Source organism: Lygodium microphyllum, chromosome 17 (genome assembly GCF_053477565.2).
Source record: "Lygodium microphyllum isolate KBCC chromosome 17, Lygodium_microphyllum_v1.1.10, whole genome shotgun sequence".
Lineage (NCBI taxonomy): Eukaryota > Viridiplantae > Streptophyta > Polypodiopsida > Schizaeales > Lygodiaceae > Lygodium > Lygodium microphyllum.
The window spans coordinates 127,206,614-127,219,209 of NC_141151.1; the positions used below are offsets into that span (position 1 = coordinate 127,206,614).

A 12,596-nucleotide genomic window follows, 5' to 3' on the forward strand; every position below is an offset into this window, starting at 1 on the left:
ATGTAATGTGTTGATCGACCTTCCTATCCAAAATCATAGTCAAACTCTCTCGCCACTACCATCATACATACAAGCAAGGTTTCTGCTCTATAGTACTCATATACATGTAGCCTGCTTACACAATCTTAGAGTCACCACCTAGTAGTGCGTAGTCTCACTTCCACAAAAACTATCCTCCTAATTAGTTGAGTCTCTAAGTTGATTTGTTGATAAGAATACCAATTCCACTTTTAAATTAATGATAGCTTGTAAGATTCTTCTTCTACATGTGAGCTAGTTTCTTTTCCACAATCTCAAGGTGCACCTTGGGTGTGTTTGATGCTTCGGAAAGGTGAGTGGTAGTAGTGGTAGTAGTGGTAGTAGTGGTAGTAGTGGTAGTCGTGGTAGTGGTAGTGGTAGTGGTAGTGGTAGTGGTAGTGGTAGTGGTAGTGGTAGTGGTAGTGGTAGTGGTAGTGGTAGTGGTAGTGGTAGTAGTAGTAGTAGTAGTAGTAGTAGTAGTTAGTATGTATGTATGTATGTATGTATGTATAGTTAAGGATGTACCTTAGGTGTGTTCGATGCTTCGAGAAGGCGCGGAAAGCCTAAGTCTCTAGGCCCGATAAAGAAAAAGAAAGATTGGATTGGGAGGTGAATGGATGCTAGTAGTAGTAGTAGTAGTGGTAGTGGTAGTGGTAGTGGTAGTGGTAGTGGTAGTGGTAGTGGTAGTAGTAGTGGTAGTAGTAGTAGTAGTAGCATGTATGTATGTATGTATGTATGTATGTATGTATGTATGTATGTATGTATGTATGTATGTATAGTTAAGGATGTACCTTAGGTGTGTTCGATGCTTCAAGAAGGCGCGGAAAGCCTAAGTCTCTAGGCCCGATAAAGAAAAAGAAAGATTGGATTGGGAGGTGAATGGATGGTTTTATTGACATGCTTTGCACTACCTCCTCCTACGCTTTGCATATCGAATTGCACACAAAGGAAAAAAGGTGGTGAGGTCTGGTGCAATGCCATGGGATGGGGAACACTCCGACATAGGGTAGCTAGTCCCTCGCCCTTATGCATAGCATATTACACTTTACATACTGTAGGCCCATCCATAGGTGGGTGGAGGAAGATTTAGTTTAGCCAACTGTGGTGCTAGGGGAGAGAAAGGATTACAAGCAGGGTGCTCTCTGTTTTTCCCGATAAGAAGAAAAGCTTTCCAATACCAATCTCTATCCCTTATTGTAACGAAGGACCTACCATCCAATAATTTCTCTACAGGAGTCCTCTGTTGTCCTCCAAACATAGGCATTAAGAGAATCGTTCCTGTAAGATGTATACCCTCTTCTAAAGCCCTAACTCCAACATTGTGGGCTATGTTCCCCCCTGAACTATCTCCTACAAGAATGCACTTGTTTGAGCAGCAACCCAGATAAAGAAGACATTGTCTCCCCATGTCACTCCTTGCCCATCTCATACATATCAATCCATCTTCATATGCTGTTGGATACATGTGCTCGCGTGCTCGTCTAAAATTGAGGGAAAGCACAATAGCAAAGAAGACATTGTCTCCCCATGTCACTCCTTGCCCATATCACACATGTCAATCCATCTTCATATGTTGTTGGATACCTGTGCTCGGGTGCTTGTCTGAAATTGAGGGAAAGCACAACAGCAACAACATTACAGGTCGTTGCTGCTAGATACCTGTGCTTGGGTGCTTGTCTGAAATTGAGGGAAAGCACAACAGCAAAACAGCATTACAGGTCTTTGCTAACCTCCTACACATCGCATCGTATATGGCACTATTGGCAAAGGAGTGGGCAAAGCTTCCCTCATGAAAAAGATGATCAGAGGCCTTAATAATGGCGTACATCCTTTATCCTGTGTACTGATCTTACACTTGTTCTACATTCAGATGATTCGTACTGCCATTCACAAGGAGATCTACCATCCAAAACAGGCAACCCCACAGGTGAGTTGCTCTTTCTATGATCACATCAACACTAGCAATGCCTTCGACAGGTATTGCATTTGCAGCTACTTTTCTGTCTAGAAACTCGGCAAGGTGACGGTCAAGAGTTGCATCTGGCCTGCGAAGCAGACTATACAACACCTTGAAATTGGAAATCAGGACATATGTTGTTAAGGGGACAATTGCGTTCGACTATGTAGAAGCAAGTGCATCGTCTGCAACAGCTGTAAGGTAGCAGGAGCATTATAGAGCCCAAACGGCATAAATCTATAAGCATAGGTTCCCCATTCTATTGTGAAGGTTGTTTTGGATTGGTCTTCTTCTGCTATCTACACTTGATTGTATCCACTGAAACCGAACTCAACTTCAAGGAGCTTCAATAATTCAGTCTTCACCAGAGCAGAATAATTAGGATTCATACGCCTCTGTCTTTGCCTCACATGTTTGGCATTAGGCTTCGGATCAATGTGGTGTTGGCATATTGTGGGATCAATCCCCTTTAGATCTTTATATGACCATGCAAAGACATCTAAGTTCTCCTTCACTAGGTCTTGTAGGACCACTAGTTCTTCTTCTGGAAGATTTAGACCCACTTTTAGGTGACATTTGGTACCATCAGCATCTAGGAATGTCAATTGCCTTTCACCTTCCACTTCACAAATAAATGTCCCACGGATTGCTTCTGGCCGACTCCTTCAAGATCTCATCTTCTAATGATGCATTGAAACTACTATTGTCTTTTAATGGAGGCTTAGCTTGCTCTTTGGGAGGCTAAAAGGGTATCATTAAGGTTTGAGCTTGGGTTAGGGATGAGTTACTTCTTGGCTCAAGAATTTGTCTTTTGAAGATGCATCCAAGAACATCACATAAAAGGAACTTTTTGTGTTCTTCTTGAACTGCAAGACTAGGGGTTGTTGGCAAGGTGCACCATCATCATCTTCTTTAAGGAAGGGTAAATTTGGATGACAAGAGCCATTGTCGAAGAAAGGCCTATTCTTCTTAGTCTATTTTTTATATAGGCTTTGCGTATAACATGTTTCATGGATCAGTCCAAAGGGTACCACAATCCTTGTGTCAAACAGAAAGGGATCTTCTGCTTGTGAGGCTTCAGGAATGTCTTCCTCATCTCTGCCTTCTATGAGTAGGATAGATCCTTCTAGCTCGCTTTCATAATCTTTTTCTGGATTATCATTTCATCTTCTTCAGGTTTTGTTTCTACATCTGTGAGTGTTTTGTAAGAGAAGAACAAGCTCTCTGTTATGTCCTCTGCTTCTGCTTTTGCTTCTATCTTTGTCTCTATCTCTGACTTTGACTTTGACTCTGACTCTGACTCTGACTTTATCTCTATCTCTACTTCTAACTCTGCCTTTGTCTTTGACTATGCGACTGCCATGTAATAGGGAGAAAAGTACATCCATGCTTCTATTTCACTGTCAAAGGTGATTTCAGAAGTCAATTGGGGTTTATGCAAGAGGTATTCTCCCATGGACAAAGACTTTGCTTCCTTCTGTAATTGGCTTGTAGTGCCCACCGTTAGGGACTGTACCTATGTTTTCTTGGGAAAGTTCTGTTTGATAGCCTCTTCGTCTCTTGATGTACCATTTGTTACTTCATTGGAGGAGTCTGTTATGATTTTGATGGATGTGGATCCATTGCCTTTTTGCAATCCATACAACTTCAATACTACTTTGTTGGGTCCTTTGCCTAGGGTCAAGATTCCTTTTAACCATTCCATCCTGGCTCTCGCTTCAAAAAGCTAAGGTCTGGCTAGGATTTGATGGGTTGTTTTGGATTATTGAGAGTATTGAATAGTGATAACATTAGAAAAAAACATTCCTACATGTTTTGGTAGGATAGAATTGTATTTTTATTCTTTAAAAAAAGAATTTTAAAAATTCAATGGTTTTGTGAATGTAGGTTAGGATGGTCTAGTTTGCATGGTTTAATTTCATGAGATCTTTTATGGTAGCATAATTAGTGTACGTGGTTTAGATTGGTGAAAAGGAAAATAAGAACAACGAAAAGAAGAAGAAAAAAGGAGAAGAGAAGAAGAAGAAAACGAAGTAGAGGTAGAAAAAAAGAGAGAAAAAAAAGGAGAAGGAGAAGAAGAATAGAAAAAGAAAAGAAAAAAAGTATTGGGGGTGCCCATTGGTCCCTACGTGCTAGTGGAAAAAAAAAAAGAGAAAAAATGAGGAGGAGGAGAACAAAAGATTGGGGGTGCCCATTGGTCCTTGCCTGCCATAGGGAAAAAAAGACATAGATTCCCCCTGGACCTATCGCCTTGCCTAACCTGCACCTACTCCTTCCTCACCTGCCACCTTGCCCTCACCCGCCTTGCCCATCCTCCATTGCCTCTCCTCTCCACTCTTGCAATGATTTCTTCCACCCCTGCTTGTGCCACAGACCATTGCCGCCCTTCTCCTGCCCGTCCATATTGCCTTCAAAAGCTACCTTGCACTCTAGGGCCACTAACTTAGTGCCATGCCTAACTCACCTCCTCTTGCTAAAAATCCACCATGTGCAAGCCTCAAGGCTTCCATATGCTACCCTTCCCTGATTTGCATCCTACTTCTCTCCCCACCTTTGTTTTCCTCTACTCGTCCAGGAGGGAAGAGAGAGGGGATGTGATATGTGTAAATTTTCCTCACTAGAAAAAGGGGTTGTCGATAGCCCCTTATTGGATTTTTTTTTCAGTGACCCATTCTTGGCGAAAGTAAATTTTCACCTAACTCAATTTGTGGGTTTTTTTTCACCCAATAAGGGGTTGTTGGTGACCCCTTTTTATTGAGTGGAAAAAGATTGAATTTTTGACTAATTTTTGTTGTTTTTGGTGGACTGAATGATTGATTTGGTATGACTTTTGATTGATTTTAGAATGATTTGGAATGATTTGGATTGATTTTGATAGCTTATGATTTTTTTGATAAAAAGATATTGATGGGATAGGTTCTAATGATGTTCTGATAGCTTCTGTGGTATGATCCTGTTTGAGCCTGTTAAGCTTTTGTTTTCTTTTGTTTCGCTGTGTTTTGTTTGAGTAAGTGAGGTTGGGATATTAAATGATGAATTTTGAGGTTGCATGATAGCTTATTGAGTGATTTATAATGGGATTATTTGGTTTTAGTTGAGTTGAATGTTTGATGTTTAGTTTCTGTTAAACCTCTATAGAGCCTCTATTCTTGCTCTGTTTCTGTTTTGTTATATTTTGTAGATCTTCCGTATGTGTTCTATGATATGAGGCTATACTTTGGGAAATTTTTTCTAACTTTTGGAAAGGATGAATCTAAGTCCAAAAGAGCTAAAGCAAATGAAAGAAGTAGTTCTTGAAGACTGAAGAGAAGACTGAAGTGAAGTGATAGTAGTGAGCTATGAAGAGACACTATAGTGGCTTTGGTGCCCTTTCATACCTCCCATGCCCGTGGGAAGGGGCATTCAAAACCAAGAGAGGATTATTGATAGTCATTATTAAGTATTGTAGTGAGAGGGATGATGTACTATTTATTGAGAGAGAAAGAGAGAGTCAAATTAGTCAATTCTATCAAAACAATGTACCCTTCCTTCTATGAGAGATTGAGAGAGAGAACTATGAAGACAATGAAGATGAATACTATATGATTATTTCCATTAAAAAGTGGTGTCTTTCTTTTGTGTTTCTTATTATATTGATGGATTCTATGAAGATGTTGAAGATTATGGTTGATCCTATCAAATTCGTGGGAGATATCTACTATGACGTTGTGTTAAGAATTGTTCTTTTCCTTGTTCTGGTTCTCAAAAGAATGGAACAAAAGCTTGTTGATGTTATAGGATATATTTTCTTGCTGTGGAAACCATTTTTCCTTGGTTTCTCTCTTGGGGCTCCATGTTTTTGGTGTGAAACCAGGGAAACTTGCCATCAACAAGCATCAGAAGAGGTTGAAAATGAAGGAATTGGCATTGCCAAGAAGAGAAGAAATTAATGGCTGCTTGCAAAGTTCCTTCTACCACTAAAGAGTTGAAGATTCTCATTACCAAATCCACTTTCTACAAGAAGTTCATCCCACAATGGTGGAAACATATTACCATCACGATGCGAGCTCTCTGTGGTGGACTATTTTCTCTTCTTGTTGAAGCAACAGAGACATGCATCTTGGTGGCAAATTGTTTAGGAACAAATTGAAGTGCAGAAACAGAGAGAATGACCATCCATGGAAGATTTGGCATTCATTGAGAAGTTTCTAGACATCATCAAGTGAGAGATCATGAAGAAGCTTCAGGAATCATGGACAGTGGAGGTTCACGAAAACAAGAAAGAAAAGAGTTGAAATTTGTTTGTGGATGCTCAACAATAGGACATGTGGGATGCTTGGTGTTCTCACAATCTCCTATTTGTCCAATTAGCAACACACTAGAAGTTGGTAGACAGAGTGTTCTTTACAACATACATTGTTAAAACCATCAGAAGATGGCATTATTATGATGATGTCACAACAACAATCCACAAAAGAATGAGTTTTGATACTTTCAAAACGGAATATCTCCCCCTCTATAGTGGTTTGAAAGTTGAATTCAGAGACATAGAGAAGAAGGAAGTATAAGAGATGTTGGCGAGAGAATCCTCCAGAGACTAAAGCCCCTCTAATTCTATTCTGTTGAGTATAGACCAACTAGTTGGATACAACCCCCTAATGAATGATGCAATCAAGAGGCAAGCAATAGAAGGAGTCTGCAGGTACGTCAGAAGATAGAAGGAAAAAATAAAGGTTGAGAACGAGCTTGCAACAGAAGCCTCCTTTGACGTCCTAAAAGCACTCTCTACAAAAGTCCCCATGGGGACTCAACGTCCCCTTCCTAATCAGATTCATCCTGGAAATATTGATGACATGTTAGCAAATGTAGTCCCATTGCCAATTTTTAAGGGAGAGTACAATGAAGACCTTGATCTTCATGTAGCAGAGTTAACAATGCCAGAATCCTCGAGCATTGGTTAGCAATATTTCTCGCCACTTTCAAGGGCGTGGCGTTTCAGTGGTATGAGAGACAAGCAGCAGGAACATTTGGCACATGGGACGACCTGAAGTTTGCTTTCCTCACTAAATTCAGGCGTGAAGGTTTTGAAGAGAGGATGGGAGAGGAGCTCATGAACCTAAGTCAATCCTGTAGAGAAAGAGTAGAAGCTTATGTCTTGCGAATGGAATCCATCCTCAAGAGATGGACCAATCATCATTTGGATGACGGCATTCCGAAAGGAGTGCACCTCAAAGACCTACAACCAGAAGTTTGCAAATTCATGGAATTGAGAAGACTAGTCAATCTGCAAGCTGCAGTGGAAGGTGCAAGACTGTATGATGAAGTTGAAGCAAGGTTGTCAATGACCACAAGAAGAGGAGTCTTACCTCCTTCCACTCCAGGAATGGTATACTCACCAAATGTAGCCCCAAGGACAATCCCCTACCCCTACCTCTAGATGCAAACAATGCCACAGAACAGTGCACCTAATCCTTAGTGGCCGCAGATGATAATGCCTCAAATGATGGTTCAACCACAATATCAATGGTCTCAAACAGTTCCTCCAATGGTGACTCAACAATAGTGGAATCCTACCCACTGGAATCAACAACCCCAAGTCTCAACAGGAGCTCTAAATCGGAACCAGAATAGAGGACCTCTTGGATCAGCCCAACCAGTGTATGTAGTAATCACAGAAGCTTCCAAAAACCCTACTACAAGTACTCCAAGATGTGAAAATCTGAAGGACTACCTATCCAATTCAATGGCAAGTATCAAGAAAGATCTTATGGATGTGTTTACAGAGAAGCTACAGATGGTGAAGGGAAATACCGCCAATATATCCACTCCTGCTAGAGGTAGGAGAGATGTGATGCATTCTAATAAATGGTGCACAAAGTGCCATCAAGCGGGACATTTAGCCATTGAATGTACTTGAAAACCAACCATTCATGGAGCTTTTTGTTTATATTTTTTGAGGAATAACCATATAGAGGATATCTACTCTCTGAAAGAGATGCACGAATGAAGAAAGAAAGATGAAGATGCAAGATTTAACTTGTTGGAATCCAAAATGACAATGCAAGACATTGGACCTAAGCCTAGGGAGTTTGGTCCTAATTTTGGTCCAAGGAGGTTTCCCTCTCAAAGTTACAGAGGACGACAGATCTGAGGTTGAATGTTACAGATGTGGAGAAAAGGGTCATATCTCACTGAATTGTCCAAACCCTAAAAGATCGGTGGATTAAAAGCCCTTATGCAATAGATGCAAAGGAGAAGGCCATATTGCAAAAGATTGTCCAAGTCCAGCTCCTATAAAATCTACTTTTGATACCCAACAGAAGACCCAATAACCTACTTTCAATTTGGTGGAATTGGAAGTGGCCCAAGCAAAGAAAGAAGAATCCGTAGTTCCAAAAGAGAATGTTCCTTCTGCCAAGAGTGTGAAGTTAAATATTTCTTGGGAAAAGCAGAACAATGCAATCCACAATGAGGAAATACAAAGCACTACAGAGCCACAGAGAGCTATAGAAACAGTTGCAAAGACATGATCAGAGGTCTAGGAAGTAACTCCTCATGACGAAGAGACGCAGATGTTTTCAGTCCTGGGAAAGAAAGGCAAGATAAAAGTGGGCGTGGCCCCATTTCCCAATCGATTGGAAAAGTGTATGGATCCTATCAAAGAGTATGATTTGGTCAAATACCTAGACACCTTTAAACCAAACCTAATCTTTCGACAATTGCTGATGCTATCTCCCAATTATTGAAAAAGGTTCAAACGCAACTTGCCAAGAAGACGAGGCCTAAGGATTGCTCCCCCAACAACAACAAAGTCCAACAGAGCCTTAGAACCCATGAAGGAAGTAGATGTGGCTAATACCTTCCTGAATCCTGGAACCCTAGAGATTGGCGTATGGATAGAAGGATGCTTTATTGCATATGCATTGATTGATGCAAGCTCATCACTAAACATAATGACTAATGTGACAATGAAGGATCTAGGCTTGCAAGGAATGCAATTTATATAGTGGCTTATTAGATTGGCAGACCAAAGAAGAATTAAACCGTTGGGCATCCTCCCATATGTAAAAACAACCCATGCGTGCAAGAGTTCTTTTGAGTGGATCTCATCATTTGGTTTAATGGAGCCACCAGGATTATGCGTAATAAAAAATATGCTCTATCATTGACGGTTGAGGTGGTAGTGGAGCACCTTCATGGGTATCTTGTGTAAGCCTTGCAAGAAAAGACCTTTCAAGCAAGTATAGCTAGATCATAAGAGATTGGGATATACTAAGGAGTACTAGTAACAATATATCAATGGACTGTTTGATTTTGTACTCCCCTTGCTTATATATCATTTTATGTTGAATTTGTTGGGAATTTGAAGCAAATTTCCTAACTGGGACTATTAGCAGAGCTTAAGCCCCTTTCTGTACACGTTATGATAGACTTTGAATGGAAGTCCTATTATAGGATTTTGATTCAAACAAGCTTTGGCCTATAGCATTTTCTTGTAGCCTTTCCACATTCAAATGAGCCTTGAAGGACATAATATGTGAAGGCAAGTTATCGTGTCACTATAACTAGAGTGTGAAGGCAATTAGAAGAGATACTACATGCATAGGTAGAATGCATTATCTTCATCATTTGCCAAGGCTATTGAACCACAATTTTTATGAAGGTATCATGGCACCTTTAGAGAAGCAAAATGCTATGGCAATGGCTTGAGCAACATATTCACTATGGAATTTGAGAATGTAGTTAATGTTGGAGATACACATGGCTAAACAAGTCTATATGTCCTTGTCATGTAAGTATTTGGTTTTAATACTAACTTAAAAATATTGGCTCTTCTATTCATCAGTTGTGACAAATCGAAAGCCATGCATTAGTTTTAGCAAGCTTGTAATTCTCACATTTTTTGCCGTATTCTTGTCTAGTTTTAAAACAAACTGACAAGTTTTGTCTTAAGGGGGGGGGAGAGAGAGAGAGAGAGAGAGAGAGAGAGAGAGAGAGAGAGAGAGAGAGAGAGAGAGAGAGAGAGAGAGAGAGAGAGAGAGAGAGAGAGAGAGAGAGAGAGAGGATTGCTTCACCTATAAGATTTTTTCTTTTTTTGGCATTTCCCATAAGGCCATATGCTATTACCATGGTGTGGTGACAAGAAGGTGTTGCTTGTCCCAAAAATCTTCTCACTAAACTTATGTTAAGGTGCTCATGTTTTGCATGTGTTGATCTTTTGATTTTTGAAAAATAAGGGCTTATTTTAGAAAATAAAAAAAGTAAAGGTTAACTAGAGCTTGAGGGAGGCATGGTCATGCACCAAGTACAGATGTGTGGGCTCCAAAGAAGGATAGTTTAGGACTGATAGTGCTTATGTGATGATGATGATGATGATTCGTGGTGGCCATTCGATACAATGGCCAGTGGTAAGCCATGCAGTTTAAATACATGTGTGAAGAAGAGGCGTGCTACCTCCTTGGCATTCAATGGTGGTTTGGTCGGGATGAAGTGGGCCTGTTTGGAGAAATAGTCCACCACTACAAAGATGATTGTGTACCCATGGGACTCCGGTAGTTCCACAATGAAGTCCATGCTGATGACATCCCATGGGCGGTTAGGTACTGGTAATGGTTGTAGTAGTCCAGCTGGTCTTGATCTTGGTGCTTTGACCATTTGGCAAGTGGGGCAAGTTTTGATGTGGTCTATCACTTCTTCCTTCATGTTCGGCCAAAAGAAGTGCTTCTTAAGGGCCTCCAAGGTTTTGCTTTGCCCTTTGTGGCCTCCAATCTTGCCGTCGTGTATCTCATGCAGGATGAGTTTCTTTAATTCCACATTGTTGGGGATATACAATCTCTTGCCTAAAAATAGAATACCCTCTTCTAAGGTGTACATCCCATGTGGTGTCTTCTCTGCTTCCACATCTTTGATTATTTTGTGCATTTCTTGATCTTATTCTAGGGCCTCTTTGACAAGTTCTATGAAGTTGCTACTGACCACACTGACAGCTTTCAGGTCAGCTTTCCGGCTCAAGTCATCTGCTATCTTGTTAGTAGAGCCGGGCTTGTGCTTAATCTCCAAGTCAAATTTGGCTAGGAAGTCTAGTCAGCGGGCTTGCTTTGCTGATAACTTGGGTTGGGATTGGAAGTATTTGAGGGAGATATTGTCGGTGAAGACTATTGTATGCTTGTCTTGAACATAGTGCTTCCTTCTAAGGCAGTGGATGACTGCCAATATTTCCTTCTCATGTGTAATCCACCTTGTTTCAGCATCGGTAAATTTCTTTGACTCATATGCAATGGGGTGACCCTCTTGGCCCAGTACACCCCCATGCCGTAGTCAGATGCATCTGTAGAGATTTCAAAGGGTTTGGTAAAATTCGGCACCCTTAGGATGGGAGTTTGGCTCATGCACTTCTTCATCTGCTCAAAGGCTTCCTGTTGCGCATTCCCCCATGTAAAAGAGTGATCTTATTTGGTGAGGTGGGAGAGGGGGGCAGTGATGAGGCTGTAATCTTTGATGAACCTCCGACAAAATACTGTGAAGTCGAGGAAATCCCGCACTTCTCTTACAGTTTTCAGTACATGCCATATTTGGACAGCTTCCACTTTCTTAGGGTCCACTTTGATTCCATCTACTCCTACAATAAATCCTAAGAACTCCAATTCTTTCACTGCGAACTCACATTTTCCGGCTTGGCGTATAACTGATGCTGCCGCAGTTTGTCAAAAACTCGGCGTAAGTGCTGCTTGTGCTTTTCTAAGGTCTTGCTGTAGACTAGGAGGTCACCTATGTAGATAATGACAAAGATATCTATCTCCGATCTAAAAATTCCATCCATGAGGCCACAAAATGTGCCTGGCCCATTTCTTAGGCCGAACCCTAAGACTAACCACTCAAAACTACCATATCGGGTACAGAAGGCTGTTTTTGGGATATCTTCTTTGGCTATGCAGATTTGGTGGTATCTTGATCTAAGATCAATCTGACTGAAGTACTTGGCACCATGCAGTCTATCTAAGAGGTCTTCCACTAGGGGCATAGGGTATTTGTTTTTTATGGTGATTTTGTTAAGAGCCCTATAATCTACACAAAGTCTAAGTCCCCCATCCTTCTTCTTTACAAACAACACTGGGGCACCAAATGGGGATTTGCTAGGGTGGATGAATCCTTGTTCTTTTAGTTCATGTAGTTGCTTCTTCAATTCCATGAGCTCAGTGTGGTTCATGCGATAGGGAGCTCGGGCCGGTGGGGCAGACCCTGGAATCAGCTCAATCTTGTGATCCATATCTCGCCTGGGTGGCAGACCCTTGGGTAGCTCGGCTGGCATTACATCTTTGAATTCTTCAAGTATTTCTGCCACCTCTGTGTTCCTATTCTGTTGTTTGGGTTTCTTGCCATTTTCTTCTTCTTCAATTTGTTGGATCATACATAGATAGACCATATCTCCTTGCTTGACTGATTTTTCGACTTGCTTTGCACTGCATGTCATGATACGTGGCCTGATCACGATCCCTTGGACCGGTACTTTTTGGATCTGGCCCTTTGGTTGGTTTGCAGTTGGTTTTACTGTTTGGCATGATACTCTTGGCTTATTCTCCTTCATTTGCACCTTGATTGGGGTCCTGCCAGGTAGCTGCATTATTTCGCATGGCACTCTGAC

At 41.1% G+C, this 12,596-nt stretch overlaps 1 protein-coding gene across 1 annotated transcript; it reads right to left on the reverse strand.

Moving 5' to 3' along the window:
- Window positions 1–1,063: 1,063 nt before the first annotated feature.
- LOC148022336 (gibberellin receptor GID1A-like) lies at window positions 1,064–4,353 on the reverse strand. Its single transcript, XM_087696843.1, has 4 exons — window positions 4,246–4,353; window positions 1,910–2,137; window positions 1,726–1,828; window positions 1,064–1,521 (listed from the first exon to the last, which is right to left on the reverse strand). The coding sequence occupies exons 1-4, from the start codon at window positions 4,351–4,353 to the stop codon at window positions 1,064–1,066; spliced, it is 897 nt and encodes a 298-aa protein (XP_087552969.1).
- Between the last annotated feature and the right edge of the window lie 8,243 nt (window positions 4,354–12,596).